Below are 26,279 nucleotides of genomic sequence, written 5' to 3'. Positions count from 1 at the left end.
TTGCAGACCAAACTGATTGCCTTTCTGTAAATTAGTTTTAAATCTCCCATATTGAAGATCTTCAGCTCATGAATGCTTGCTTGTGGATGTGCTCCCCTTTCTGCCAACATTAAATGCAGAGCTTGGGCTGGCTGCAGGTTTTGGCAACTGCTCCGCTAATCTGAATGATGCTCGCAGTTGTACTGACAGACATCCTGTTCCAAGAAACAGGCATTACGAAACAGTAGTAGGAGGGTGGATATGATCCCAAAGGCTGTACCTGAATTTGAAAAACAGGATGAAAAGCCACTGATTTACAGGATGGAGTTACCCTGCGTATGCTTATGTAGATGAGAGCACCATGGAGCTTGTCAGTTCAGCCCATGACACAATGCCCATTTATGTGCCTGTGGAGGGAATTGGCAGCTTTGCCATTAAGAATAAACTCTGTGTTTCTTAGGTTGTTCTTGAGCCTTGAAACAAGATATACAGAGTTAATTCTGCATATTACTAAAAATAATAATAAAATAAAATATGCCATCCTTGTGTTGCATTTAAATCAGTACAGAAGTCAAGTTGTTGAATTTTTTAGAAAGGATTAAAGTGTTCTGTCATTTTGGAGAAGAAAATGTCGTTTGTTTAATTTTTTAAGCCTGATTTTAGGTAATATGAGAAGAACAATCAAGTCTGGTCAGATCACATCTGCAGAATAAGTTCACTCACAGTTTGGTCATTGTTCTTGTACAAAGTCCCTTGATTGTGATTAACATCAGCAAAATATGTCATCAGTCATTTCTGGTATTATCACAGCAATAGATTTACTGATGCAATTAGAATACAGGATGTAGCAGTGCTCAAGCTGTGGGAATAGTATTTTTTATTTAAAGAACTTGCTCTTCTAGGTTTGTTTGGTTTACCACATACAGAGATTTTCAGTGTTGTGGTCATTGCTTAACTGCAATTAAAAATATGGTAAAGTCTCAATCTTTTCTTGATTATCTTAGTTGGAGAAGATATGGGTAAGCAAACACTAGTGCGAGAGAATAAATTAATGTAAAATCAGAGTGGGAATATGAATTCAACTAGAAACACTAGTGGTTTTCTGTGAATTAAGAGAGAGAAATTCGTATCTCTGATCAGGTCTTAGCAGGAAAGACCCAGAAGTGAAAGGTGTGATGTCTGAGTTGTGTTACTCTCTCTGAATAGTTTCATTTTTGGCTGTGGGGAGAGGGAATTTTAAACAAAAAAAGGACTAAAGTGGCTTTGCAGAAAAAGAATGAGAACTGAATGAACACAAAAAGTAGATGGTATGACAATTAAATTAATTTACCCATGTAATGTGTAAAACCTTCTGTGAGCATAGAATAGTAAAGTTTTCTCATGGCACAAATAATAAAGAAGCTCAATTTGGAGTTGTCCTAGCTATGAACATTATCAGAAGGCAAGTTTTCACTTCACAAATGTATGTATTCACAAGAAGTTATTAAAAATACATTGTTAGTTCTGTTTGTAGTATCTCAGAAATTATCAAGGAGAAACAGAAATAAAACCTAAAATGAGAGACAGGAGTAGGTTTCAGAGAGAACTGCTATCATAAAATGGATAATGAGCGGAGGATATTGAGTTCCATTTCAGCTGTTTAGACAAGACACCAAAATAAATGGATATAATAAGCTCTCATGCACTGGAGCACAAGACAGTTACTAACTGATGAGGACAGAGAGAAGTATCTCATATAAACCAGTAATCTAGGAGTGCCTAGCCTCAGGATTTGGGTACTAGCTGCTGACCACTGGGGATAGAGTTTGCCTCTTCTGCTGCACCAGTTTATACATTCAGTTTTGAGCACTCATCTAAACAAGAAGTAAACCCAATAATCATAGAATCATAGAATGGTTTGGGCTGGAAGGGACCTTAAAGATCATCTAGTTTAACTCCTCTGCCACAGGCATGGACACATTCCATTAGACGAGGTTGCTTCAAACCCCATCCAACTGGCCCTGAACACCACCAGGGATGGGGCAGCCACAGCTTCCCTAGGCAACCTGTTCCAGTGCCTCAGCACCCTCACAGTAAAGAATTTCTTCCTAATATCTTATCTAAGCCTCCCCTCTTTCAGTTTAAAGTCATTCCCCCTTGTCCTATCACTACATGCCCTTGTAAAAAGTCCCTCTCTAGCTTTCTTGTAGGCCCCCCAGGTAGATATTGCACTTCTTTTGACCTAGCTCTGCTAAGCAGAACATTTAGTGTTTCATATAGGGCTTGCATTATCAATTATATTTCTTCTAAGGATACTGTAGAGGATGTAATGATATCTCCCACATACTAAGAATAAAAAAGGACTATGTTCTGGAAGTGAACTCTTTATGGAAGGTGATTACCTCAGCTGCAGAAATAAGAAATAAGCATCCCTTCAGACAGGCATTTCAGATGAACCCAGCCCAGACTTCTGTTGCATTCATTCCTTTCACATTGTCTTTTTCTTCTTGGCAACCCTATGTTTCTGGGAGCAAAAGTGCCAAAATCACTTGAGGCGAGGCAGATCTTACAGCCTAGATGGTTTGGATGTCTCTCATACATAAGGAAGTGGATCTATCTTCTTATGAGATATTCAGCCTACATCTGAAAAGTCAAAAACATGGGATAAGCTACTTTCTTGTGTAATTGCATGGAAGATTACTGAGCTTCTGTCAAACTCTTTCCAATGAGTCCAGTCTTCTTACCACATCATCACAGTATGTTTGGGATCCTGACTAACTGCTGGTGGTCCACACCTGCACTGCTTGTACGAGCCTCAAAATACATGGTTTGAAGAAATCTGTTTGTTGTTTGTCATTCCGCCTGCTCTTGTTAGAAACTTCTGCCCACACTCTAAGGCAAACAACCTCTAAATGGGTTGCCTTGTTCAGTGATAAGTAGTGTGTGAAAGTAAATTACTGTCATCTTGAATCCTTTGATGATCTCTGATACTATGTGCCATGTCAGAATCCTATCTTTTTCAATGCACCTTTTCTTCCTTAGCTTTTTGGTCCCACAAATTTTGATCAATATTGAATTCACTTTTAGATATATGTGCCAGACTGAATGTTCACTACAAGTTAGGTAATTAAAATAGCCAAAGGTAACACTGACTATTTTTTTCGCCTTGTTTTTAATGCCTTGATTTTGTTAACATAATGATTTTAATTTCATTAAAGTTTAACTGACTGGTGTCTGGAAGGCAGAAACTCAGAAGGAGTACATGTTTATTGTAGTATTGGGCTGTGGTTTTGGACTGATGTAAATTCATTGTCTTCACTGAAATTTATTCTTGTTTAACCTCCTAGAAGTGAAAGCAGAACACAGTCTTCAGACCCCCATTCATCTCTGGTGCCAACTGTTATCATTGGTGCCTGCCTTATGCAGAAAAGCTGTTGAGATGTAGGTTTATACAGAGACTTTTGCACACTGTCGTAGCCCAGCCGGCAACCGGAAACCACGCAGCCTCTCGCTCACTCCCCCTCCTTCCTCCCCCTGCTCACGGAGCGATGGGGAGGAGAATCGGAGGAATGTAACTCCCACGGGTTGAGATAACAGCTCTCCAGTAACTAAGGTATAATACAAACCACTACTGCTACCAATAATAATGATAAGAGGAATAACAAGGGGAGAGGACTCAACCGCTCACCACCCGCCGACCGATACCCAGCCTGACCCGAGCAGCCATCTGGGCCTTCCGGGTAACTCCCCCCAGTTTCTATACTGGGCATGACGTGCTGTGGTGTGGAATACCCCTTTGGCCAGTTTGGGTCAGGTGTCCTGCCTCTGCTTCCTCCCGGCTTCCCCATCTCCCTGCCAGAGCATGAGACTGAGAAAGTCCTTGTTCAGAGTAAACATTACTTAGCAACAACTAAAAACATCGGGGTTATCAGCGTTGTTCCCAGACTGAAAGTCAAAAACACAGCACTGCACCAGCTACTAAGAAGGAGAAAAAATGACTGCTGTAGCTGAACCCAGGGCACAGACTAAGGCTGTTAACAGAGGAAATAACAAAGAAGACATCACTATCAATCTACAACCTATGTTTTTCCACATAAGTAAAAGCACAGTATGTCTGAAGTTGAAGTTTTTTTGTAATTGATAAGGTTGGATTGAAGGTGATGGAAACATAGGTTTGAATAGCCTACATATTATAACTGTGTGGTTGTCGTGTATCCATCTAGCTATGGCTTCATACTCAGGTTTTCTGTGAAAATATGACCATTATTATAAAAAATAATGGGTTGAGAAATGTATATTTCTCAGGACTTGACAGCAGGGTAGGTTTTCTATCAAACTTCAAGAGCAAATCTTTGAAAGGAGGGCATACTGTATTTCTGCCTGAACTCCATGCATGTGCTCAGACCTCTAGCCACAAGCCCCTTTACAAGAGGTGGAATTAGACTCATGGTATGCCGAGCCTCTCCCTTTTTCTGATCAAAGATGCATTGCTGGCACCAAACAGCACAAGCACAATTCATTCTGTTCCTTCCCCGGTGGCTCTTCTCTTTCAGTCTGGCACCTCCTCTTATGTAGCACACGCTATGCCTTGGCAGCAGGCGTGAAACCTGGCCATGGCTGCTCTGGTGTAGTAATCCCTCACTCCGCAGCTGCCGGCAGAGCTCCATGCCGGGCCAGGCGGCACAGCCCCCCCCCCAGTGCAAGCTCTCTGTGCAGGAGTTCACACTAGTCCCTTTCTGGCTTCAAAGCCTCCAAAATCCTCAGTACGACAGGTTGTTGCTTATTTCTCCTTACATCCAAATTGGCTTATGCCCAGAAAATGGGGGAGAAAATGCACTTTAAAAAAACCAAGATGTATATTCTGTCACTTGGAGCTGATTTAAGGCATTTTTCATCTTCTGAAATATTTTCATCTCATTTGAATATTCTTGCTGAAAAGCAGGTCTTTGGATACATATGTGGAGCAAGCAGGTAGCTCAGAGTGTATTGGGTCCTCTGTCTCCCGCATAGAAATCAAGCTGTTTTCAAGTTATGTCACTAACTGGGTGGGAGGTTGGCAGACACAGGTGAAGACCAGAAGCCAGGGTCAGGTCCAGTGTGTAGCAATGTATCTCCCAGCTACTGCTGTGTGTGCATCCATGAGAATGTAAAAATTTGCTTTTCTTTTGGTATTTTTAACATGTACTTCGCTTCCTACAGCAGCCTTTGTGGCTAATGTTTTCTTAATGTCTATTACATATAAATGAATTAATACAAATATTCCTAAAATAAATATCAAAGCTCTTTTCTGACTTCATTGTGTCCGGACTTTGATGCCTTTCATGAAGGACCAAATAGTCTTTCTAGCTACTCATTGAGAACATAATACATCCACTGATGCTAAAATATATATAGACACAGTCCTGCACACACTCACACTTACATATGTACAGCACAGCAACAGGTTCAAACTATCTCTCTTATTTTTATATGCAGTGTGCGAATAGGTGTGGGTGTGTGATAACGTATTTTGGCAGGAGAAATGTTTTTCTAGAAGCTGAGATATATATTGAACAAAAAAGAATATTAATTTGCTTGGGTAAAAGAAGCAACATCTTCAGAGATGTGCTAAAGACCCTCTTGTTGCTTGTTGTGATTTACTTTCTAACTAGTTTGTAACTCCTGACATTAGTAGCTTCCTATGCGTGAGGCTGAGGAAATCAAACTGAAAGACAGGTTTTGGTTTGTTGGTTTTTGTTTGGTTTTTTTTTTAAATAAATGACATCAAGGACAGAAAAAAAAACCCCAACAAAACAGCAATGGGCAAGAGCCAGTAGGGACGTATTTTTTTCCTCCTTACCTCAGTGGATTCTCAAGTGCTTTGCTGCTGTCAGATCAAAGGGTGGCTGTACTTCAGTCAGCATTACAGCTCTTGGATCTCACCTGCCTCTCACTGGAATCGCAGCTTTTGCTGACATGAAACACTGTGTCAAACAAGCACCCTGAATGCAAGGGAGAGCAATCACACGGGGGATGGGGACAGGTGCATTTATGGAAGCTGTTTGGTGACATTTGTGTATTTTTACTGTGATTTATGTATTTAAAATAGGAAATAAGTTTCTTGGGTTGCTGACATGTGTTTCTCAATGCTTCCTTGGTTTCAGCTATCAATTCCTGCAGTGTTAACAAGGGGGGCTGCGAGCAGGATTGTGTTCAGCTCAGTGAGGACCACTATAAGTGTCAGTGCCAGCCAGGCTACCAGCTGAAGAGGGATGCCAGATCCTGTGAAGGTAAGTCCTGCACTACCTGCCTGGAGACACACATTAAAGGCAGTTAAAAAGACCCCAGGATAGTGCTTCAGGTTGCTGTGTTCATTCATATTTCACCCTGCTTGCCAAAAGCAGCTCCAGGAATTGCTTATTAACTGAATTTTAAAATGACACATTTGAGGTGTGAAGTTCACATTGATTCACAATTTTTAATAAGATTTGGCCTCATAAACCCCTGGCTCTTTGTTGCACACTGACAATGATGACATAGGTTAGGAACTTAATCATGTTGTAATTCTAACATTTCATTACTCATGAAGTTGTATATCAAGTTGGCCTCTGTTTTATCCTGAATAATTTTATAACATGTTTTGTTCTACGTAAACTTTTCTTTATCTGGTTTTGGCTTATGTCGTTCCTAATCATAGTCTGATTCATTCCTTCTCTCCTTCAGGTTTCTAAGCAAACACTTTCACAAGCAGAACAGAAATGCTACCTTTGGGTTTGATTATTCGTGTTGGGGTTTTTTTCTCACATGTATTCATCAGTTTTTAAGGCAACTCCTCCCTTTCCCCAGCATAGGTGCACACACATAGTACCCTTGAAGATGCCAGAGTAAGATAGGGCCAAATATATGGATTTACTACACTAAAATTCCTGTCACAAAACTGTTTCCGTATGGCTTCTCTTCTGCTTAAAATTTTATATGCTGTGTATAAAGCGTAAGTAAATCCTGCTGTTCAGCTTGGTTTCAACTCACGCTGTGTCCAATGAGCACTTAGCCTTTGGTTTTGGCCTCCCCAAGTCCTGCTCTCCACAGGGCACCCACAACCAGCTCACCTCTCCATCCCTCTTGGGGTGGCTGTGCTTTGTCCCCAAGATAGCCAGAAAGAGTCAGAAAAGGGAAGTTTTGGGGAGGGGAAAGGGCATCTGAGACCTTCTTCCGCTGTTCTCCAGCCTATTTCCAAACCTCTTGTGATTCTTCCGCTGCCTCTAGCACTTGAGCTGTCCTTGGCCAAGCAAGCTGGGTGTGCGGACCCCTGCATAAAACTTTTCAGTGTTTTTTTAGTGGTGGTGTGGTGGGTCAGAATTTGGATTGTCAGGGTCTGAGTGTGGTGATGCCTGGTGGGGTGGGAGTTGTTGCTTGGGTGGTCATGGAGCTGTTCAAACCTCCATGTGCCACTTAAAGCTCTGTCTATCTCAGCTGCCAGTGACTGGTTCAGCTCAGCAGCAAAACAAGCGGGTTCATTCCCTTAGTTGGTGAGGTTCTGCCACCATGCAGGCAGCTGTGGCCATTGGCTTCCTCACATCGTGAAGCTGATGAGGGTCAGCCACCCACCAAAGGCAGCAGTTTGTCACCAGCTGATAACTGCTGAACAGTAGGTAAGGGGCAAGGTCAGCTTTGTCTGCAGGTGAGACCTTGTCTGGAGTTCACGTGTATACCTGGTTACCTGTGTTCAGGATGGTGTAAATCAAAATGTAATAGCACAGGCTCTCTGGGATGACAATTCTTAGAGGAAGGAGAATCTGTCTTGCAAGGGGAGCTCAGCTGGCAAAATGAAGATTGAGTAGGATGCTTACTCCCATAAATACCTTAGCAAATAAACACCTGGGAAAGAAAAATTATAGTTAAGCCAGTGAACAAAATTTTTACGGGAACAAATGAGCATAAAGTGTCCATGAATACAGTTGGGTTGGCAATTAGAGATGTTTTAAGTAGAAAAGGTGGGAGGAAGTGAGCCTAGCTGATTTTGCTTTCCAAGCAGAAAGGATGGCTGCTGTAGTGCTAGTTTGGACAGAGAAACTACAGTGTCATGAGGGTGTTTACTACAGCAGGTGTAACTGCGCTGCAGGGGTGAAGTCATCCCTGCCGACTGCTTGGGAGTTAATACTGCACCCCATAGCCCTGAAAGGCCACACAGAAACATCCAAGCCTAGCAGGGTAGTGCAGCTTTCAGCATGGAGGCAAACTGACCTGGGGTATCTAGGAAATGAAACAGTTCCATTAAATTTTTTGCCATAGTGTTTAACAGCTTGGAATAGAGTTTTGTAGGATGTAGTCTCTTATCCACTAAAGTTACTGAGTCAGTAAGAGCCAAATGGTAGGAAAAATAGCTCTAATGAGTTATTCTTAGTTTTTCCTGAAACCTGCCTGTAACAGGAAGGAACAGATATGTCAGTGGAAAACAAGTCAAACAGTGGTTGCCTTGTGTGCTGAAGATCTTCCCTTCACAATCTTTTATCTTGTCTAAGGACTTCCAAGGCTGCTATCTTTATTCAAATTACTGTGTTGTGCTAACATCTACCCTATAATTTGTTGTTTGTTTGTTGTCATGTCACACAGTATTACAAGTTTACTTTATGCTATAATCATTCTCAAATTAAAGCTTTAGATGCTCTGAAAACCGTTATAATATGCAGGTTTAACAGATGCTGTTTGATAGTGATTTCATTTAATTTAACCAAATAGAAAAAAATCAACAAATAACTCAGTATTTCTTATCAGCAAGGAATGAGTTCTTTCTTGAAGCTAAATCTTTTGTAGACCACAAATTGTCTAACTGTAGAGCCAAGTTATCAGCCTTGAAAGTGTCACGTAGGATGAAGTGCTGCTGTCCCTTGGAAACATATTTGCAACCTATTGTGTTGAAAATCCAACAGAAAATTTCAGTTCTACATACTTAACGGTGACTTTTTATGGTTTTTTTTTAATACTCTCAAGGCAAACTCAGCTTGCAGACTTGAATTGTTATGTTCTTGCAGTGGCAGGAGGTGAAACAAGGGAATTTAAAGGTGTTCTGGGGCAATATCCTTCTTTGCCAAATGATAGCTCAAAATGCTACTGACTACACAGAAAAGTGAAAATTGGAGGAAATGAAAAAGAAATGAAAAAATGAAAAATGAAACCAGCTTCAAACCTTTCTCAGGGTTACTGAAACCCTGACTGCACCACCAGTGCTTTGAACTGATGTTAACTTTCTTCCTGGTGTCTTGATAAAAGTTGGCTTGTACAGAGCTTGAGATGGCTGGTGAAGGAGTTGTCAGGTTGGAGGCGAGTGAGGAATTCTGGTCAAATGTCTCAAATCAGACAGCAATTAGTAAAATGCTAAAACTGAATCAGAGCTTGAATTCTGACTTTTCAAAAGCTTTATTTGAAACTAAGCAGAAGTCTAGAGGACACATTTTCAAAGGTGTCCTCCAGATTTACCTATGTGATGATGTTATTCATCAGTGTGTTAGCGTAACTAGTACTCCAAACTGATACCTCAACCTTGTGCAGAGTATCAGATTTTGGTATGAAAACTCTGGCTCTTAACCCAAATCAGACCTGTCCAAACAGTCCTAGTCGGTCTCTTTTATCGTGTGCAAAGTCTTTATTTGGGCACATACATCAGAATTGTTTCCAGCAGGTATGTATTCCAGAAATAAACCCATAAACCACAGTGAAATCTCTGAGGTGGAGACTTCTGTAGGCACTTTATAAATATGTTGCTAAGTACTTGCCACTTAGAGCAGCTTATCCTTGAAATGGTATGTTTTTTTTCAAGAAAAGAAAGAAAATCTTGATGTACAACATGAATGGCATAAGTTTTTAGACTGAAGGAGGTCTTCTGGGGCTCTTCAGCATTTATTTTCTCTAGAGACTTAAATGCACACTGTTCTGTGGCAAACTGGAGTGCTAATTGCTATTGTTTAAACCAACTCTTGAAATCTGTTCAGTTACAGCAAAATAAGAATAAAATGTATGTCTCTTGTCCTACTTCCAAGGTGTAATACAAGCTCACTTTCCCACTGTGTAAAGCGTTGTTGCTGCTCTATGAAAAATGCTGTCCAGCAACAGAGAAAATAGTGTACAGAAAAACAATGGCTTTACTGTACACCAAATTCTGTCAAATATTTTTTTCCGGTCTAATCTCTAACAGCTACAGTAATCTTTGTTGTTAGTTGTAACAGTGTCAGGTAAGATCATTTTCAGACAAAACCATGACCTTTAAGTTGACAGTGTGTTCTAATTGGTTTCAGTGATAGACCCCTGCACAACTGGGAATGGAGGATGCCCACAAATCTGTCAAAATGAGAGAGGAATTGCAAAATGCGAGTGTCATGCAGGGTATTATCTTTCTGCAGACAAAATATCCTGTTTAGGTAAGAAACTGGAGTATTTATTGGGAAGAAAGATACTAATATGCACTCTGGTTTGCTGAGCTTTGAATGGAAAAGAATATATTTACAAATATATGTCTGCATTTTGAAATGGTGTTTCTTTCTGTGATATTGATGTCACACAATAATCTTGAAGAACCATTTTATTAATGAAAATTACTCTGTGATCTCTTAAATCATGCTTTCTAGCAACTGGATTTGTAGATGCTGTAGTGTCGTTCTTGTAGGGTCCCTTTAAAATAATGCCCCAGATACAGCTCCTGGAAAATTGGTTCAAGTAACACTCTGAACCAGGTCACTGAAAACCTATTTAGAATTCAAAGGGCTTTTTAGCTGGAGAACTGTTTCCATATTAATAGACAAACTACTGTTCAGGAAAATCATGACGTGTAAGATTTCCAAAGAGAGATGCTTTAAGAGTTGAATTCCAAAGTCCTGTATTTTGTCTGAGATTTTCGAAAGGATCTAAAGCTTTTTTGACCTGAAATGTGAGGCAATTAGCTATCAAAATACTTGCTTTTCTTTCAATATGATTCTTGGAAGCTAGATAGTTTATCATCAGTTTTATGAAGGAAAAAGCAATTTTGGACTTCATGGTACACAGATTTTTAACAGCCTTGTCAGAGTATGTATTCGGACACCAATTATAAACTTCTTTTGAAAACTTTGTCAAGATTTTGCCAATATTCAAATTGTTGGTTTATGTGGTGCTAAGTGCTTTGCAAAATACTTCCTACCCTGAGTATTTTACTCAGTTGTCCTTAAGGTCTTCTGTGAGTAGCATTGCACAGCTCAGTGATTATCCTTTCTTACTGGGATTACGCCTGATTAAGGTTACTGGAAAAGCAGAGTATTTTCAAGCAGTGTAGACACTTCATTGACGATTAATAGATGGAAACAGCAGTGGGTTTAATACTAGGGTCAGCATGTTACTCATTTTTTCTCAGATACACATTGACAATTCTGTTAATTTATGTATAAACTAGCACACTAGGAAGCTTCCAGCGTTATATATTGAAACAAATTTTCTTTCCAACTTCATGGCAACAGTCTTTTTAATCATCAAGCATCGTGTCTTGCTATGGATATATGATTATTGGGTTTTTTTTCCAGAAATTATTCGATGTCTTGCAAAATTCAAACTAGGCTCTGGAAGATGAGCTAGAAGGAGACAGAGGGCAACTAAAGTGTCATACTTTAGTTATTAGCTGTATTTAAAAGATAAGAAGAAACATGGAGAATGGTGGCTGTGTTTCAGTTTTCCACCTTTTTCTATTTGAAAAAGCAGAAAAAGAGAAAAGCACATTTACAGAATTTGCCAACATAGTCTACTTGCAAAATGACAATTAGAGAAAAAAGAGAGAGAACCCATTTTAGTCTAAACAGCAGCTACTCACATGGCTGCTTCAGAGAACTTGTCATTTATCCTGAAATTTTCATGAGTTGGTGCGTGGTGTTTGCACTGCCTGAGGCCTCTTTTTGCAAGTAGGCTGACTGCATTTGTAAAATTACTTGTGTTCAAGTACAAGGGGCACGATGGCACTGGTTACAGCACCTAGGAAGGAAAAAAAAAACCCTGTTAGAAAGTGGTTTGCTGTAAAAGGTGAGGAGCTGCACACCGGACTGTTCTCTCCTGTGTGTGAGACACTGACCCAGGACTGGTGCAATAAATAATCTGTATTTTGCAAGCAATATGTGAGAACAAGAGAAGGAACAGGAGATGGGTTAAGGGTTTGCTTTGTGCAAGGTTATGTCAGTCTTTGCACAGAGGTTAGTTTTTTCTGCAGCTGTGCTCCACAGCAGCAGCATTTAGTGTAAGTTTTCGCTTTGCCCCCCCCCCCCCCCCCCCCCCCAATAATTATTCTTTACAAATATTTTTATGCTCCACTGAGATTTTAGGAAAATGGATGCCTTTGGCAGCATTTAACTCCAAAATACAGACTTGTAAGTATATAGCTGAGAAGCGCTTTGACAGCCTTAAGAGAGTGCTGGGCGAAGAACAGTCTCTCCACCCACAGTTCTTCACTTTTTTTCTTTTCTTATAGGTATGATGAAACTCTGCTGATTAGAGTAGGTGCCCCCAGTGGGACTTCCATAGAAGCAGCTGCATGATTCAGGGATGTGACAGAGATCTGTCTCTGTTGTACCTGCTGAAACCCAGCCACCACTCAATCCAAATCATTTGACATTCAGAAAATGATCAGCTATTTCCTGCTCCATTAATTTAAATATAGTAGTATTGAAGATGTAGCGACAATTTTAGGGTAGTGGGAGATAGGACTTTCTTCTGAATTCTTCATGTGACTTATTTGGCCATTGCTTTTTTTACAGGAATAATAAGTTGCTTTAGCTGATACTGTAAATATAGTGGTTTATATTGTAAGTATTCATGCTGAATGGTTGAAAAATGGTGTTTGGAAAAAAGTTTATTTTGGAGAATAATGTCGAGTTCAGTGTTCCTGGATTCATCAGGGGCTGTCATTTGTAGACTAACATCAGGATGCGCTTTTCAGCCATGCACGTGTAGAAATACATTATTTTTTACTTTAATATCCAAATGAATGTCTTTGCCTTTCTCTACGCTTCATAGACATTGATGAGTGTGCAGAAGGAAGAGCCAGGTGTGCTCATCGTTGTGTGAACAGACTGGGATCTTTCACCTGTGTCTGTAATCCGGGCTTCGAACTGGGGGCTGATGGAAAGCAGTGCTACCGTAAGTGACACTTTTGCAGTTACGCATTTCAGGCTATCTTATCTGCAAACTGCTATGCTTCATTTTTAATTCAGTTGGATTAGCACTCCCAGCAAAATAAATGTATGCAAAAGCTTAAGCTTAATACTATTTTCTTCATCTTCTGCTACTGCTGGTTTTGCAGGTTGATATTCCTAAGCCTGTGTTCACAGACCTTAATTACTGAATTTCAAAGAGTAAATAGCCATGTTGGTTTATCTTCAGAGACTGGTGAATTCTATTGCTGAGCTACCAAAATATTGCTCTTCTGTGAAACACGTTAATTCCTGCCCTCCTTCTCCCAGTTTTATTATATGCCAGATCTGAGGCAAGAAAAAACCAACATGATGTTCTGCTCCTGTCTTTATCTCTAAGTTTACTTATGTTTTTCTGAGATTATGGACACTATTAAGTAGATGCTTTAAAAAAATGGAGAAAAGCAAGATTGGGGATGCAAAAAATATTTGAACAACTGAAATTTCCCAAACTGAAATGATGCTGAGCTCTGTTGTCTTCCTTCACATGCGTATCTCTTGTCAGCAGGGTTTCTTAATCAACACCACTCTTCTTGAGGAGGGGACTGATTCCCAGCACTGTTAGTTGATAGGTGATCCCTAGGTTGTCCTTGAGGGTAAATTTAGATTAATAAAGGAGATGATGTGGAAAAGCTGGTGTTATTATGGACCTAACATAAGCTCACTGGAATGCAGAGAAAAGCATGACCTGTTTTAGTAAAGAGGTGGGCAAAAATCAGTCAATGTAATAATACTGTGCAAGAGCTTTCAGCAGAATTTCCTTAGGAAAATATGCTGTATGCCAGAGAATTAATGCTTTCTTTAAGAATGTGTGTGTAAGAAATACTTATTAAGGATGAAATTCAGTTTCAAAGTATTAACATACATTAAAAATAAAAAACAATTATGTGAGAGATATCCTGGGGATTTCATAGGTGATGGTGGGGAGGAACTGTGAATAGTGCAATGGCAGAGGAAATGCAATTAATATATAGATATGAAATGATCTGTTATCTGGGGATAAAAAAAGTGGTTTAGACAACTTAGATTTCATTGTGATTTTCTGATAACATTTTTTCTTCATGTTCAGCAAATCTCAGCGGATGCTTATTCTCTGTGCTTTATGAACAATACTACAAAGCAAACAATAAAAATAAAAACATTCTGCATCTAAGTGTTTGCACAATTTATAATCTTTGTTTATTCTTTCATTTCCCCAGTGTCAGGGGGAAGAGCTATTATTCTATTTTTACTGATGAAGAACTGAGACAAAGTAAATGATGAAGACAGTGTATAAAGTCAGATTCTGCATTTGATTGCTGGGTTTCCTAAATCTCAGCTTAACACGCTGGGCAGTAGACTAGATTTCTTCTCCCTGCTGCAAATAATCATACTACGCACAAGATGTAGGCCTCAATATATGTTCTCCTAATTTATATCCTCTTCCAACAAGACTTGCATTTCTTGTCGGCAGTCAGATTGCTCCCTGGGGGCACAAAAAGGGCAGGAGCAGAGCCTCCAACACAGATGTGTCCGAGAGCCATGGCAGTGGGGAAATGCCATCCTTCTGCACCAGATCTGATGGCCTCCGCTCTGAGCTGGGGTGTTTCTGGAAGTATGGTGGCTTCTTTAAGGAGGGTGTTTCTCAGTTCTCCTGCATATCATGAGAAATTAATTCCTCTCTACATAGTTATGTAACGAGACAATCTGCGTAATTCTTCCCGAGAAGATTTATAACTGAACTTACAGTTTCTTTTCATCCTGAAGAAATCATCCAATGAAGTACCTCAGTGGCAATGAGGTAGCCAGATGTTCCCTTTCCTATATGAGGACTTCCACTGGACCTGGCCAAAATGTTGTGAGGACTCTCCAGTGCAACCAAGTGCAGAAGCATGGGGATGGTCCGTCAGGGTGAAGAGGGGTGGCGACAGCATCATACCACCACACTGTCTTAATTACAGGGGGGAAAGTCTCAGCAGGGAAGCTGCTGCGTGCTCTCTTGAAGGGATATCCAACAGTCAAAACCTGTGGATAGTTCTGCTTTGTGGTTAGGTGTCAGACTTGCCACCTTGTGGTTAGGTGTCACACAGGACTCTGCTGTGAAAGCTGACATTTGTGTTTAGTGGATGTTTCGGAATCCAACTCTTTGCCATTTGCATACAACAGTAAAAGTCACTTATTGGAAAGCATAAGCAGTCTGGGTTGAGATGGACCACCTGGGTTCCTCAGATAGTTCCTTTCCTCCTTTGAGGCAAGGGCAGAACTTGCCATTGCCTTCAAACAAAGCATAGATCTCAGGAAACCTGTGAGTGCTCCTGTAGTAGGCAGACTGCTGAAATGGTGAGCTGCCTTCACATTACCAAAGTCAAGAGCATACACTGTTAATACACAAGGAGACAAATACCTGGAGTTCAGTGGCTCCAGAACATGCTTTTCTGTGGTGTGAGTGGGAGTTGAGTTTATATTTCCTGCTACAGCAGTCAGCTTATGGATGCTTTTTTACAGAAAGCTTATTCTCCAGTGACTCTTCCCCTGTGCTTGCTTTTTAACATCCTTTTGATTTATTTCTCCGCAAGGCATCGAAATGGAAATTGTCGATAGCTGCCAGGAAAACAACGGTGGCTGCTCTCACCACTGCGAGCACACGACTGTGGGACCACGATGCTCCTGTGACGATGGCTATCGCCTCGATTTTGATGGCAAAATGTGTGCAGGTAATTCATGGCAAATGCAGTGTTCCTGCAGGAGGAGGGAGGAGGTGCGGCAGGTCTCTCTGCAAGGGCAGCCTGCAGGAGAGCTGTCACTCAAGGAAATGCCTTCCCATCACCTTCCTTTCTTCTACAAGTTTTAATTAATACCATCCTCTGGTGCTTCCAAGCCGCTGCTCCAGCTTGCCTCACTCTGCATGTTTGCTGGGAGTATTAATTAACACGGGGAAGGAGTTCTGCCTCCCAAATGGAAGATGACAATTTGGTGTATTGCCAGTTGCTCTGGCCATTATCTCATTGTGTGCAGCTCGAACATCACTTGCCCAACTTTTTTTTGTTCCCTTCCTCAGCTGGTGGCTGGGAAGAGGTCGCCTCTGGCTGGGAGAGGTAGCACTGCTATTCTGAAGCGCTTCATGTGCAAACTCCACTTTGTGTTGTGGAAGTTGTATTTCCATCAGATTGGCTCAGTAATGAGATTGCACTTCTGACTGTGAGAAGTCTCACTTAGGAAGTGAAAGCAATAGTTAGGTTTGTTTTCATTTCAAGAAAAGAGCTTAAAAATTCATTCATGTTTTAAACAATTTTTCAATGTGATTTTTAATTTTTTTATTTATTTATGGCTTTTGCTATGCAAACTGTTTCTTCTGTTTTAGGCTTGCTGTCACTATGTCATTAAAATTTTAAAGAATAGCCAAGAAGACAGAGGGAAAAAAACAAAGCAGGTACCACAGAACAGTACAGTAAGATGTGAGGAGACGTAGAGAGTGGAGGCACTGGTTCATGTGACAGACATTACAGAAAAGAAGAACCTTGCAATGAAAAATCCAAGTTCAGGAGAGAGGAGGGAGCAAGGGAGGAGGGAAGCACTGAGGTCTGCAAGGGCAGTTGATGCTGGAGCTTAAAAAGCAGGTCAGGGAGGCAGATTTGGACCCAGAGCCTTGCAGGGGTGGGGTGGTTTATGAAGTCTTGTGTACAGATGAGAGGAGGCAGAGCAGCCTCCTGCCTGTGCCCGAGCTCAGTGATCCGCTGATGGGGATTTCAGAGGGATGCAGTTACTCTGGACACAGCGAGGGAAGTGAGAGCACAGGGGAAGGATCTGGCAAGACTGAGGACATGAAAAGCTGCTCTTAACAAAAATCTCCTTTTTGTTGGATGCGCACTTCACATTCCTGCACAGACAAGGGGCTGTTGCTAGACCGCAGAGCAGGGCATTGTCTGCAGAGGAGCTCAGCTTGCAACATTTCTGGAAAAGACTCTGTGTTCAAATAACCTGCATTAATCATTTTCTTGCTGACCTCTTCACCTCGATTGATTAATTACATTTTCTTCCTCCTCTTTCTCCTGTTGGCATTTCCTAATAATGTTGGTACTTCTTCCAAGGTTAATTGAGACACTGACCTTTCCCATCTGTGGCTGCTCATCTGGGTAATGTTCAAAAGCATTTTGCAGACTCAGCATTGACAAAGTGGCCCTTGAATGACCACTGACCTGCTCAGCAGGCTGCAAGGGCTGGCATCACTTGAGAGCCTGCAGTGGGAAGATAGCAGCTCGATTCTCCTGTCTAATCACCGCAGCAGCGGTGTCAATGATACCAATTTCCAGATGGACACGGGGCAAGATAAGGCAATGGGCAATTAGTTATCAAAAAATACAACTGCACCTAGTAAGCTGCTGATGTCCACCAAATGCTTTGTTGGATCAGAGTGTTGTTTCACTATCAGTTTGTATTGAATAAGGTTGAATGTAAAAAAAGTACAAATGGTTAAATGTAGATTACTGTTAAATAGATGGTATTTGTGGGCTGGTGAGACCTAATTATTGTTTATTTTGTAAATCACCTTGTGGAAGCTAAGACTTGAAGAAAAGCTGCCTCTCCCTATTCAGAGAGGGTATTGGCTGCTGTGGGAGAAGGTAGAAGAGAGCTGCTGTCAGTGTTTTATGTGGGTAAAGGGAGAGAAAGACATAGAAAGGCAGGTGCTGAAAAGCACAATAGCAACCGATCCAAACTATTGGAGCAGGTCAGGCCACGCCTAAGGGCTGAACGAGTTGCCCCTTTCTTGCAGAGCTGGACGAATGCAAGAGCGGAGAGTCCTGCTGCTCCCAATTCTGCATCAACTACGCAGGTGGCTACGAGTGTGCCTGCAAAGCAGGGTTCCAGCTAAATGCCAACGGCTGTGCCTGTGATGGTGAGTCCCTTGATACCAATGGCTCAGTCTAACTAAGCACAGCAGCAGGTAGAAGAAATGCTGTCAAAGCTCATCACAGAGCTTTGTGGACATTTATCTAATAAGAGAATCAGTGACCGTATGCGAGCTTTGCTGATAAGGTTTTGCAAATGTGTAATTTCCACTATGTAAGACTGGAATACAGTAATAACCCACCATCCAGCATGGAGAAGTGGGGCTGTGGGAAACAAGCCAGCAAAGAGGAACTTTTCCTTCCCTCTCCATGGACACTGTATATTGACGTGTGTTAAAGACTACTTCTACAAAAGGAGAGCCTTCAAAATAACCGAAGGATCAACAGAGCTTAACAGCTTAAAGCAGCTGTTTTCACTTGAGACAAAAATATAGGTGAAATAATCCATTCCATGTTGTCCTGAAATGTTTTAATATCTCAAATTCTAGTGAGAAACAGACCCCCAAAGTACTAAAAATTCAGGTTTTCATATGTGCAGAATAATTCTTCAGATGCAGCCAGGCAGAGAGTGTGCTCTCCAGGCAGAAGTGCTTGCACCTAATCAGCATTTGTATCTGTTTTTAATAGATGTGGATGAATGTCGTCTAGATAACGGCAACTGTGACCATTTCTGTGTTAATTTTCTGGGGTCATACGAATGTGCGTGTAAGGAGGGTTACAGGCTTGGTGTTAACAGATGGTCCTGCACTGGTAAGTTATTTTTACATCTTGGAGGCCATTAAGTATTTCACACTGATCCAAAATGAGAATTCAGAACTGGGATTTTCATAGATTCTGGGATTTTGGGATCCATCTATGAATGTGGCCAGGGTAGAGCTACATGCAACACGAAGTTGCATGATCTCAAGTTAATCCTCAAGTAATGGGTTCTGCCAAAGGTAATGGGAGATGAGTGCTTAAATCCCTTGGACATGTTGGAAAACCTAAACCTCATGTTCTAGAAATGAATACTATTTTGACAGTTTTCTTGCACTATTTGATGAAGTTTAACATCCTGTGGAAAAAAAGGTAGCCAAATTCTGCTTTTATGAACCATGGCAAGTTTTCCACTGAAGTCAGTGGTGTGATTCTGGATTTCTGCCAGTGTAACCAGTACAGAATTTAGCCTAGCAACTTAGTTTTACAATCAAGTTTAGCATCTGTTAAACCTTGGGCAGAGTTTGATATTTTAACCAGCTCCAAAAAGAAAGCCAACTGATTTCCTATCATTTTAAGGCTCAAATTTTAGGTTTTCTGAAAATAAATTGGACAGCCAGCCTCACTCTATATATGTCATCTCCAGAATGAGCCAAAGTAATGACCTTCATTAACTAAAAATAATCTCAATCTTCAAGTGAGGAAAATTAAATTATTATTATTTTTTTTTGACTCTCCAGGACCAGAGTTTATTTCCAGAAGAAAGTAAAGGAAAGGATTTCCTCTCTCCCCTTCCCCCCTTCCTCCATGTATCTTTTTGGGGTAGCAGAAACTCTATTTATACATACAGATGAGAAAATGAATCAACTGTGACTGCTGTGCAGACTGCACAGGGCTGTAGGTGGAAAATGTACCAGCGTAATAAAAATTTTAAATAATAAATTCAAACGATGTAAGGAAGAGTCAGGGCCAGTTCCTGATGGCACATGTGTGTGTCAGCCCTAGGTAGGGAGGACGTGGATGCAGAGGCAGTGGGGTTTGCCGGGGCTCCAGGGCTGCAGTTCAGAGATCCCCCCCAGCTCCTTCACTATGCGCTTGGTGCCCTCTATGAGGATGAAGATCCACGAGGAGAGCTCACCCTGCTGCACAGGGTCGGTGAGTGAACAAACATTGCTTTTAGCCATTACAGCAAACCAAAGGAAGAGTGTCAGAAAGAGAATTCTGGGTGAGAATTATGCTGGACTGGCTGGGCTTAAGCTGTCAGGAGCAACAGAGGAAGGATGAGCTTTAATCCTTTCTGCCTGTCATCCATGCCATCAAGGAGGTGGCATTACCACATGTCCCATCCCAAATGGGACATGTTTGAGAAGCAGGGAGGCTCGCTGCTCATGGCTGTTGCCTGGATGTGGTGGGAGGGATGTGGGGGGAGGCAGGGGAAAAGTGAGCAGCAGGGGATGGGAGGCTTCTTGGAAAAACAGGTAGTCTGCAGAAAGCCTCGAAAGCAATGAGAAGAGAGATCCCAGGGCTAGAGGGTTGCATGGGTTATTGCAATGCACGGAACCCACCAAACCTGGCCTACTGAGAACAAGCTGTTGGGAAATGCTCTCTTTCTCCTAAGAGCTAGGAAAGGGAGGTTTGAGGGCATGTGTGCCCGTTTAACAAGCCCTTTTATAATCATTGGAGGGCTTTTGCTTAATATATTTGCATTCTTTTATGTGGAAAAAACCAACCCTCTGGAGATTCAGGTCCCTTTTGATGCTTTGGGCATGTTCTATGGAAAAAGCCAGGACACATCCATGTAATGTGCAGGCTGGCCGAGAGCTTGGCATGACTGGTGGCAAAGAGAGCACATGAGCCCACACAGTCACAGGAGTGAGTGCAAAGCTGCTTTGCACCTTGCCTGAGCTTTGAATGACTTCAGCCTTTCCACCTGAAGTTAGAAACTTCACCACCTAAAGAGTATTTTGAGTTGAAACCCTGTGCTTGCTTTTGGATGAGTACAGTATGTGCCAGTGGGTCACCAGGGAAGAATGAGATTTCTTATTTTTGTTATGTATGTCCTGTGATTTTTATATGAGCTTTAATTACTCATCTGAGGACTGTGCCCTACAGGCAAAAATCAGGAATTGGTCTTGGCTTTAATAAAAACTTAACTTATTTTTATGAACAAAACAGTTAAGACCTCCCAAATCACATAGCATCTAGCCGGACTCAACGACACTGGTAGCCAATTGGGAAACTGATAAATGAGGTAACCACAGGCAAAATTATCAGGCCTAGAAACCACAATCAAATATTTATTGACCAGTTTTTACATGTTTTATTTATATTTAGCCACAAAAATTTAGGTGTAATCAGTCATAGCAGAGCATCTGCACTTTTTCTAAAGCTGAGGCTTTGTAGCACATGGTGGTTTATAGGAAAAGGTAAGGGAGAAATTGAACTTTTAATGGTTTAGTAAGTACTTTTACCTCCCAAATATTAATTTATTCCTCATACTTTCAGACACATTTCTGTGCTGCTGTCTATATCATGTAAAACCCCCATGCTTTAACAGTAAACTGTCAAAAGTAATTAAATATTTTCTATAACCTGAATGACTTTTTAATATAGAAGTATGATGTTTTTGCTGGTAATCTGTATTCTTCTCCTGAAGTATGAACTTAAAACCTGTTCCAACTGTGAGCACTGGGATTCTGAATGTCTCTGGAAGCTTGGGCATTTGTTGAGCTACAAGAAAAGAGAACAGTTGAGTGCTGAGACCTAGAGGAAATCTGGCCCCACATGGAAAATTGCTGGTGAGAAGCAACCAGCCTGCTGACTTACTGTTAGCTGAAACAATCTGCCAGCTCGCTTTCAGTTGTTGTTCAAAATCCCTTTCCAAAATGCTTTCAGCCAAACCCATAAAGCCTCAGAGGCAATAAGCTGACCATGTGGATAGGATCTTAATGTCACTGAGGTATTTTAGCAGCAAGTAACATTTATTTTCTATGCCTTTCACAATAGACCCCACGAAGAAAGAACGTGAGGGTGCAGGTACCTGTGGGTGTAAGTGAGAAAAGGAGGTTGGGGAAGGTGAGGGAGAAATGCATTTTCATTTAAAGTTTCCCATATAGACTAACCCATTTTTCATATCCGTGAAGAAAAAGGAAGGGATAAATGTCTATTATGCTTTGTTTTCCTAGAGTAACATTCAGACTGTGGGGTTAAAAATATCACTGAACTATGCTTAAATAGCACCACATCCACCTACTGCAATAGAAGAACAAAAAGCATAGCCTAGCATGAAGAAAAGGAGATTCTCTCCCACAAAATACTTCTAATTATATACAATATTATCAAGCATTAGGTGCAAATTCACTTTTTTCTAAAGGCAAGATACTTGCTTCTGAAAAGAAGTTTTAAGTGCTCTTTGATGGGAAATTACAGCATTTAAAGGCATAAATTCCAGCTAAGTCCCAGCTTTCCTTTTATTTAGACTCTAAAATTTGAAGAGGGAAATATAGGAATCACGATTTGGGACATGCAATGAATCTGGTATTTGCAACACTATCAACATTAATGCTAACAACATGAATACTTTTTTTCCAACTGTCAATGTTGCATAGGTTCCTTTTCACACTTGTGCATCTGGGACGAGAGGTAAAAGCTTGTCTGTATGCTCACTAAGCCTTCTGTATTTTTTCATTCCAGTTTGCCTTGATAACACTTTTGGCAATGACTGTAGCTTGAGCTGTGAGGATTGTCTGAACGGAGGCAGATGTAACAGTGAACACAGTGGCTGTGTTTGCTCTCCTGGGTGGACTGGCATTATCTGTAATGAAAGTGAGTACAGTGCATTTGAAAGGTGGGGATTTTGTCCTAGTGCTGTGATGCTGCAGATAGGTAGGAAATAGGAATAACCTGTTGTACTTTTTATCTGTAAAGCTCTCTAAGGAGCACAGCTGTCTCATAGGCAGATCAAACTTTATTGTAATGGGTACATTAAATAGAAATTGTAAGGGAGGCTACAGTATATAGTACAAACCCTCAAACAGCCGAGTCCCTGCCCACCAGTGCAGTATTGTACAGTATTTGGCTGGTGTTCATTCCTATTCACGTGCTGCTAAAAACTGTTAAAGTTTGCCTGCCATGCTTCATTCCACAACTTGCCTTACTGACTTTCAGAGGTCTGTCCTGGCAGGTGGTGTGACAGTCTGGGTGGACATGTGTACCAACCTGGATTTTTTTTCCATTGTGACATTTGAAGACATTGCCTTTTTAATTTTTTAAACTTGTGTTGGTAAACTTTTATCCTTATAATTCTTTTTCTCATTACTATCATTTTCTTATGATGCTTAGTTTTTAATACTGGAAATCTTATATTTCAGAATTCTCTTACGAAGTCAAACAGTGCCCTTTGTAATAGCTTTTTACCCTCCTTATTCCTGCTCCCTGGCAGAGAATCTTTCTGGTTCAGAAGTCTGTGTCAAAACCAACTGGAACCATAGAGTGGTGATTTCTTGATGTACTGTGCACTGTTCTTTGTAGTTTGGCAAAACTTGTCTGTTGCTTGTCTGAGACTTCATAAAGCAGGTCTCCTGTGTGTTTGAGATGCACCCCTCTGTTTCATGGTGTGTGGCATGATGGCCCATCATACTCAGAAAGTCTGTTCTGTCACTGGTGAGACAGAGTTGGTGAAGGATTATTACTTAGCATCAGTAGACATCAATGTTCAGGTTAATATAATCAAGATTGTTTAGGAGACATCATCACAAGGACAGAAATACAGCAAAAAAGGCAAATTATTGAAACCAACAGTCTGCCCATAGTTATTTTGGGAGGCTGATCCTGGGTTAGGTTTGTTAACACTGGGGACATCTGAGAGAATAGGAATGAAGAGAATTAAAATGATAATTTCTAGTCTATCTAAGACTAGATCAGTTAGGTTATTCTTACTTCTTTTTATGGTGCTCTAGTGGTTCAGGACAGGTCATAAAAACTTCCAGAGAGCATCCAAATTCTTTAGTTCACTTCATAAATAATAGTAACATTTTTGCTCTATATTTACAGTAGATATCCATGCATGTAATCTGGTGGAAATCATCTCTAGAATTTAAAGAACTTTAATGGGGTGCATTTAATGCATTGCTGAGCCAAACCTACAACCCAATGAAGTAGTCATTGACAAGGATAAATACAATATATGATCTATGATTTATTCATATGTGATTGCTTTCACTCTTTTCTATTTTTTTTTTTCTTAATGTACAGCATAGTTAATGGGTTTAGGGTGAGATAAACAGTTGAGAAAACTGAAACTAAATTTTGGTAATAATGCACCAAAGAAACTGAATGGAAACTGATGTGAAATGTCAAGTTTCTTAATGTACATTGATAAAATGTCAGTTAAGTCAGATGACTCCAGCAACTGTATTTACTCAGCTAGCTCAGGCTGTAATCAGTGGATCAAGGCTTCATTTCACAATTTGTTTTGTCCTGAAGCGATGACAGTAAGGAATCCTGTTGTGTATCCATTGTCTGCCATGATCATCTGGGCAATTTCAGAAACTATGTTAGAAAAACACAAAATTATTTTTATAATAGTATTGGGGGGGGGGAATGTTTAAAATACCTACCTCCAAATATTCAAGAATGCGCTCTGATTTTTAAGCTTTGTACTTAACAAGCAATGTTTTTTGAGCCCTGTGCATTGTGTGGAGAGGAGCGTATGCGGTGGAGAATTTGAATACATCACATAGTACTTCATGTTAGTCAGCTTAATTCAGGTGTCTTTTTAAAATTATCTAGTAAATATCAGACACATGTGCATTACCTTATATAGAAAGAATATGACTTTGATTAGAGCCCGCTTGACTAAAAGGACTCTCCTTGCTCAGTTTTGATGACTGGAGTCTTGTTTTGTAAAGGGATAGGATTTCTTGGCCCATTCATCTTCCCTGCTTTCTCCACAGCTTGCTCCCCAGGGACGTACGGCAGAGGCTGTTCCAGTATTTGCAAGTGCCAGAACAGAGGCTCGTGTGACCCTGTCACAGGGCAGTGCCACTGCCCGCCTGGTGTGCACGGCAAGCTCTGTGAAGATGGTATGGCTCCCCTTGCCTTGCCTGAAACCTCACCATTTCTTTCCCTTTGTTTCTATCTAGATGTAATTGTGTGTGGTAAACCTTAGTGGCCCTAATGAGAACAGTCTCCATTGTGCGAGACATAACCCTGCGGCTTGTCGTGCAGTGACTTTTGTTTAAATAATAAGCAAGACAGAGGATGAGTAAAAGCATGTGCCTTGTGAGGATGGGCTCCCAAGCCCCAGGTCAGCAACAAGTCAACCTGGTCTTTTCTTTAGCGCCAACTAAAAGAGAGCTGATTTGGTGTTTATCTTTTAACACTTAACAACTGATGCCTTGCTGTGTTTGTGCGCTTAAAAGGTTGCCCGAAAGGCTTCTTTGGGAAGAACTGTAATAAACCATGCAGCTGTGCCAACAAGGGCTATTGCCACAGACTCTATGGAGCCTGCCTCTGTGATCCGGGGCTCTATGGGCGCTTCTGCCATCTTAGTAAGTTTCTGTAATTTTTCAGATCTGTTTAACATATGCATAACATAATGGTCTTTAAAAGGCTCCACATCATGTACAAAATGAGTGAGGCTTTGGGTTCTCTGATGAGCTGGGAGTAGCAGGAGGATGTGACTCTAGATGCATGCTGGGAAGCCCCAGAAATCTCATTAATCTTTTTCTCTAGCAATTGATCTTGGCCATAAGGACTGAGATTTACTTATGTGCAAAGATAAGGACTATAGGTAGGGCTGGTTTGGATTGGGCAGGTTAATGCTAGGTTTGTTGGTGAAGCTGAAGTCCGGTTGGAGTTAGTTAGTGGCTGCCAATAACACCAGAGTGGGAGCTGAGGAGTGGGGCTGACTGGGGCAGGAGGAGGGTGAAATGTCAAATGAGGATGCAAAGAATCAAAACAAAAATATTGAAAAATAGCTTACAGCTTTTGTTTGTAAATCTATGCAAGATTAGTTGTGTGATTTTCGGGGGTTTTTTTGTTTGGTTTTGTTTTTTTTTTAAAAGAAGATTTTGTCTTGGACTGTATCCAAATATACTTTTTTTTTTCATTCAGAAACTTAACTAAGTTTTCTTTGAAATATTTGTTTCTTTCATTCACCACATATTGCTTGAAATGAAATTAATTACTTAATATAGGAGTCATGTAAACTATATTTTACACACCCACACATTAAGAGGCACCATCATAGGAATGTGGATGTGCTGAAAGTAAAATGAACGTTCTGCTTTTTGCAGCAGTTGCATTCTGCAGCAGTATGCAATTTCAAATAACTCATGCATAATTACAGAGCTAATGATTCCTTTTTAACTGGCTGCAGCCTGTCCCAGGTGGGCCTTCGGAGCTGGCTGCTCAGAGGAGTGTCAATGCATGAAAGAGCACACGCTGGAATGCAACGCGAGGAATGGGACTTGCACCTGCAAGCCTGGTTATCATGGCAAAAAGTGTCAGAAAGGTACAATAGAAAGCCAGATTCCCTATGTCTGCTTATTCCTTTGTCACAGCATTATTTCTCATTTGCTTTGTTCAGCTGCTGCTGCTACTGATACTCATATTCTAC

At 40.9% G+C, this 26,279-nt stretch overlaps 1 protein-coding gene across 1 annotated transcript in view; it reads left to right on the top strand.

Annotated features, from left to right (window-relative positions):
- LOC104406492 (multiple epidermal growth factor-like domains protein 6) overlaps positions 1–26,279 on the top strand; it is a gene marked incomplete at its 3' end in the record, with an annotated part of 59,261 nt that overhangs the window by 21,611 nt on the left and 11,371 nt on the right. The window contains exons 3-12 of the mRNA XM_010015481.1: positions 6,102–6,227; positions 10,230–10,352; positions 12,961–13,083; positions 15,692–15,829; positions 17,887–18,009; positions 18,590–18,712; positions 22,352–22,483; positions 24,613–24,741; positions 25,081–25,209; positions 26,040–26,174. Coding sequence (XP_010013783.1) covers positions 6,102–6,227; positions 10,230–10,352; positions 12,961–13,083; positions 15,692–15,829; positions 17,887–18,009; positions 18,590–18,712; positions 22,352–22,483; positions 24,613–24,741; positions 25,081–25,209; positions 26,040–26,174 — 1,281 coding nt within the window. The remainder of the gene's footprint in view (positions 1–6,101; positions 6,228–10,229; positions 10,353–12,960; positions 13,084–15,691; positions 15,830–17,886; positions 18,010–18,589; positions 18,713–22,351; positions 22,484–24,612; positions 24,742–25,080; positions 25,210–26,039; positions 26,175–26,279) is intronic.

This window comes from Nestor notabilis, unplaced genomic scaffold (genome assembly GCF_000696875.1).
Source record: "Nestor notabilis isolate BGI_N333 unplaced genomic scaffold, ASM69687v1 scaffold5795, whole genome shotgun sequence".
NCBI lineage: Eukaryota > Metazoa > Chordata > Aves > Psittaciformes > Psittacidae > Nestor > Nestor notabilis.
Note: the sequence above shows the minus strand (reverse complement) of the source record. Positions and strands in the feature narration are given on the sequence as shown.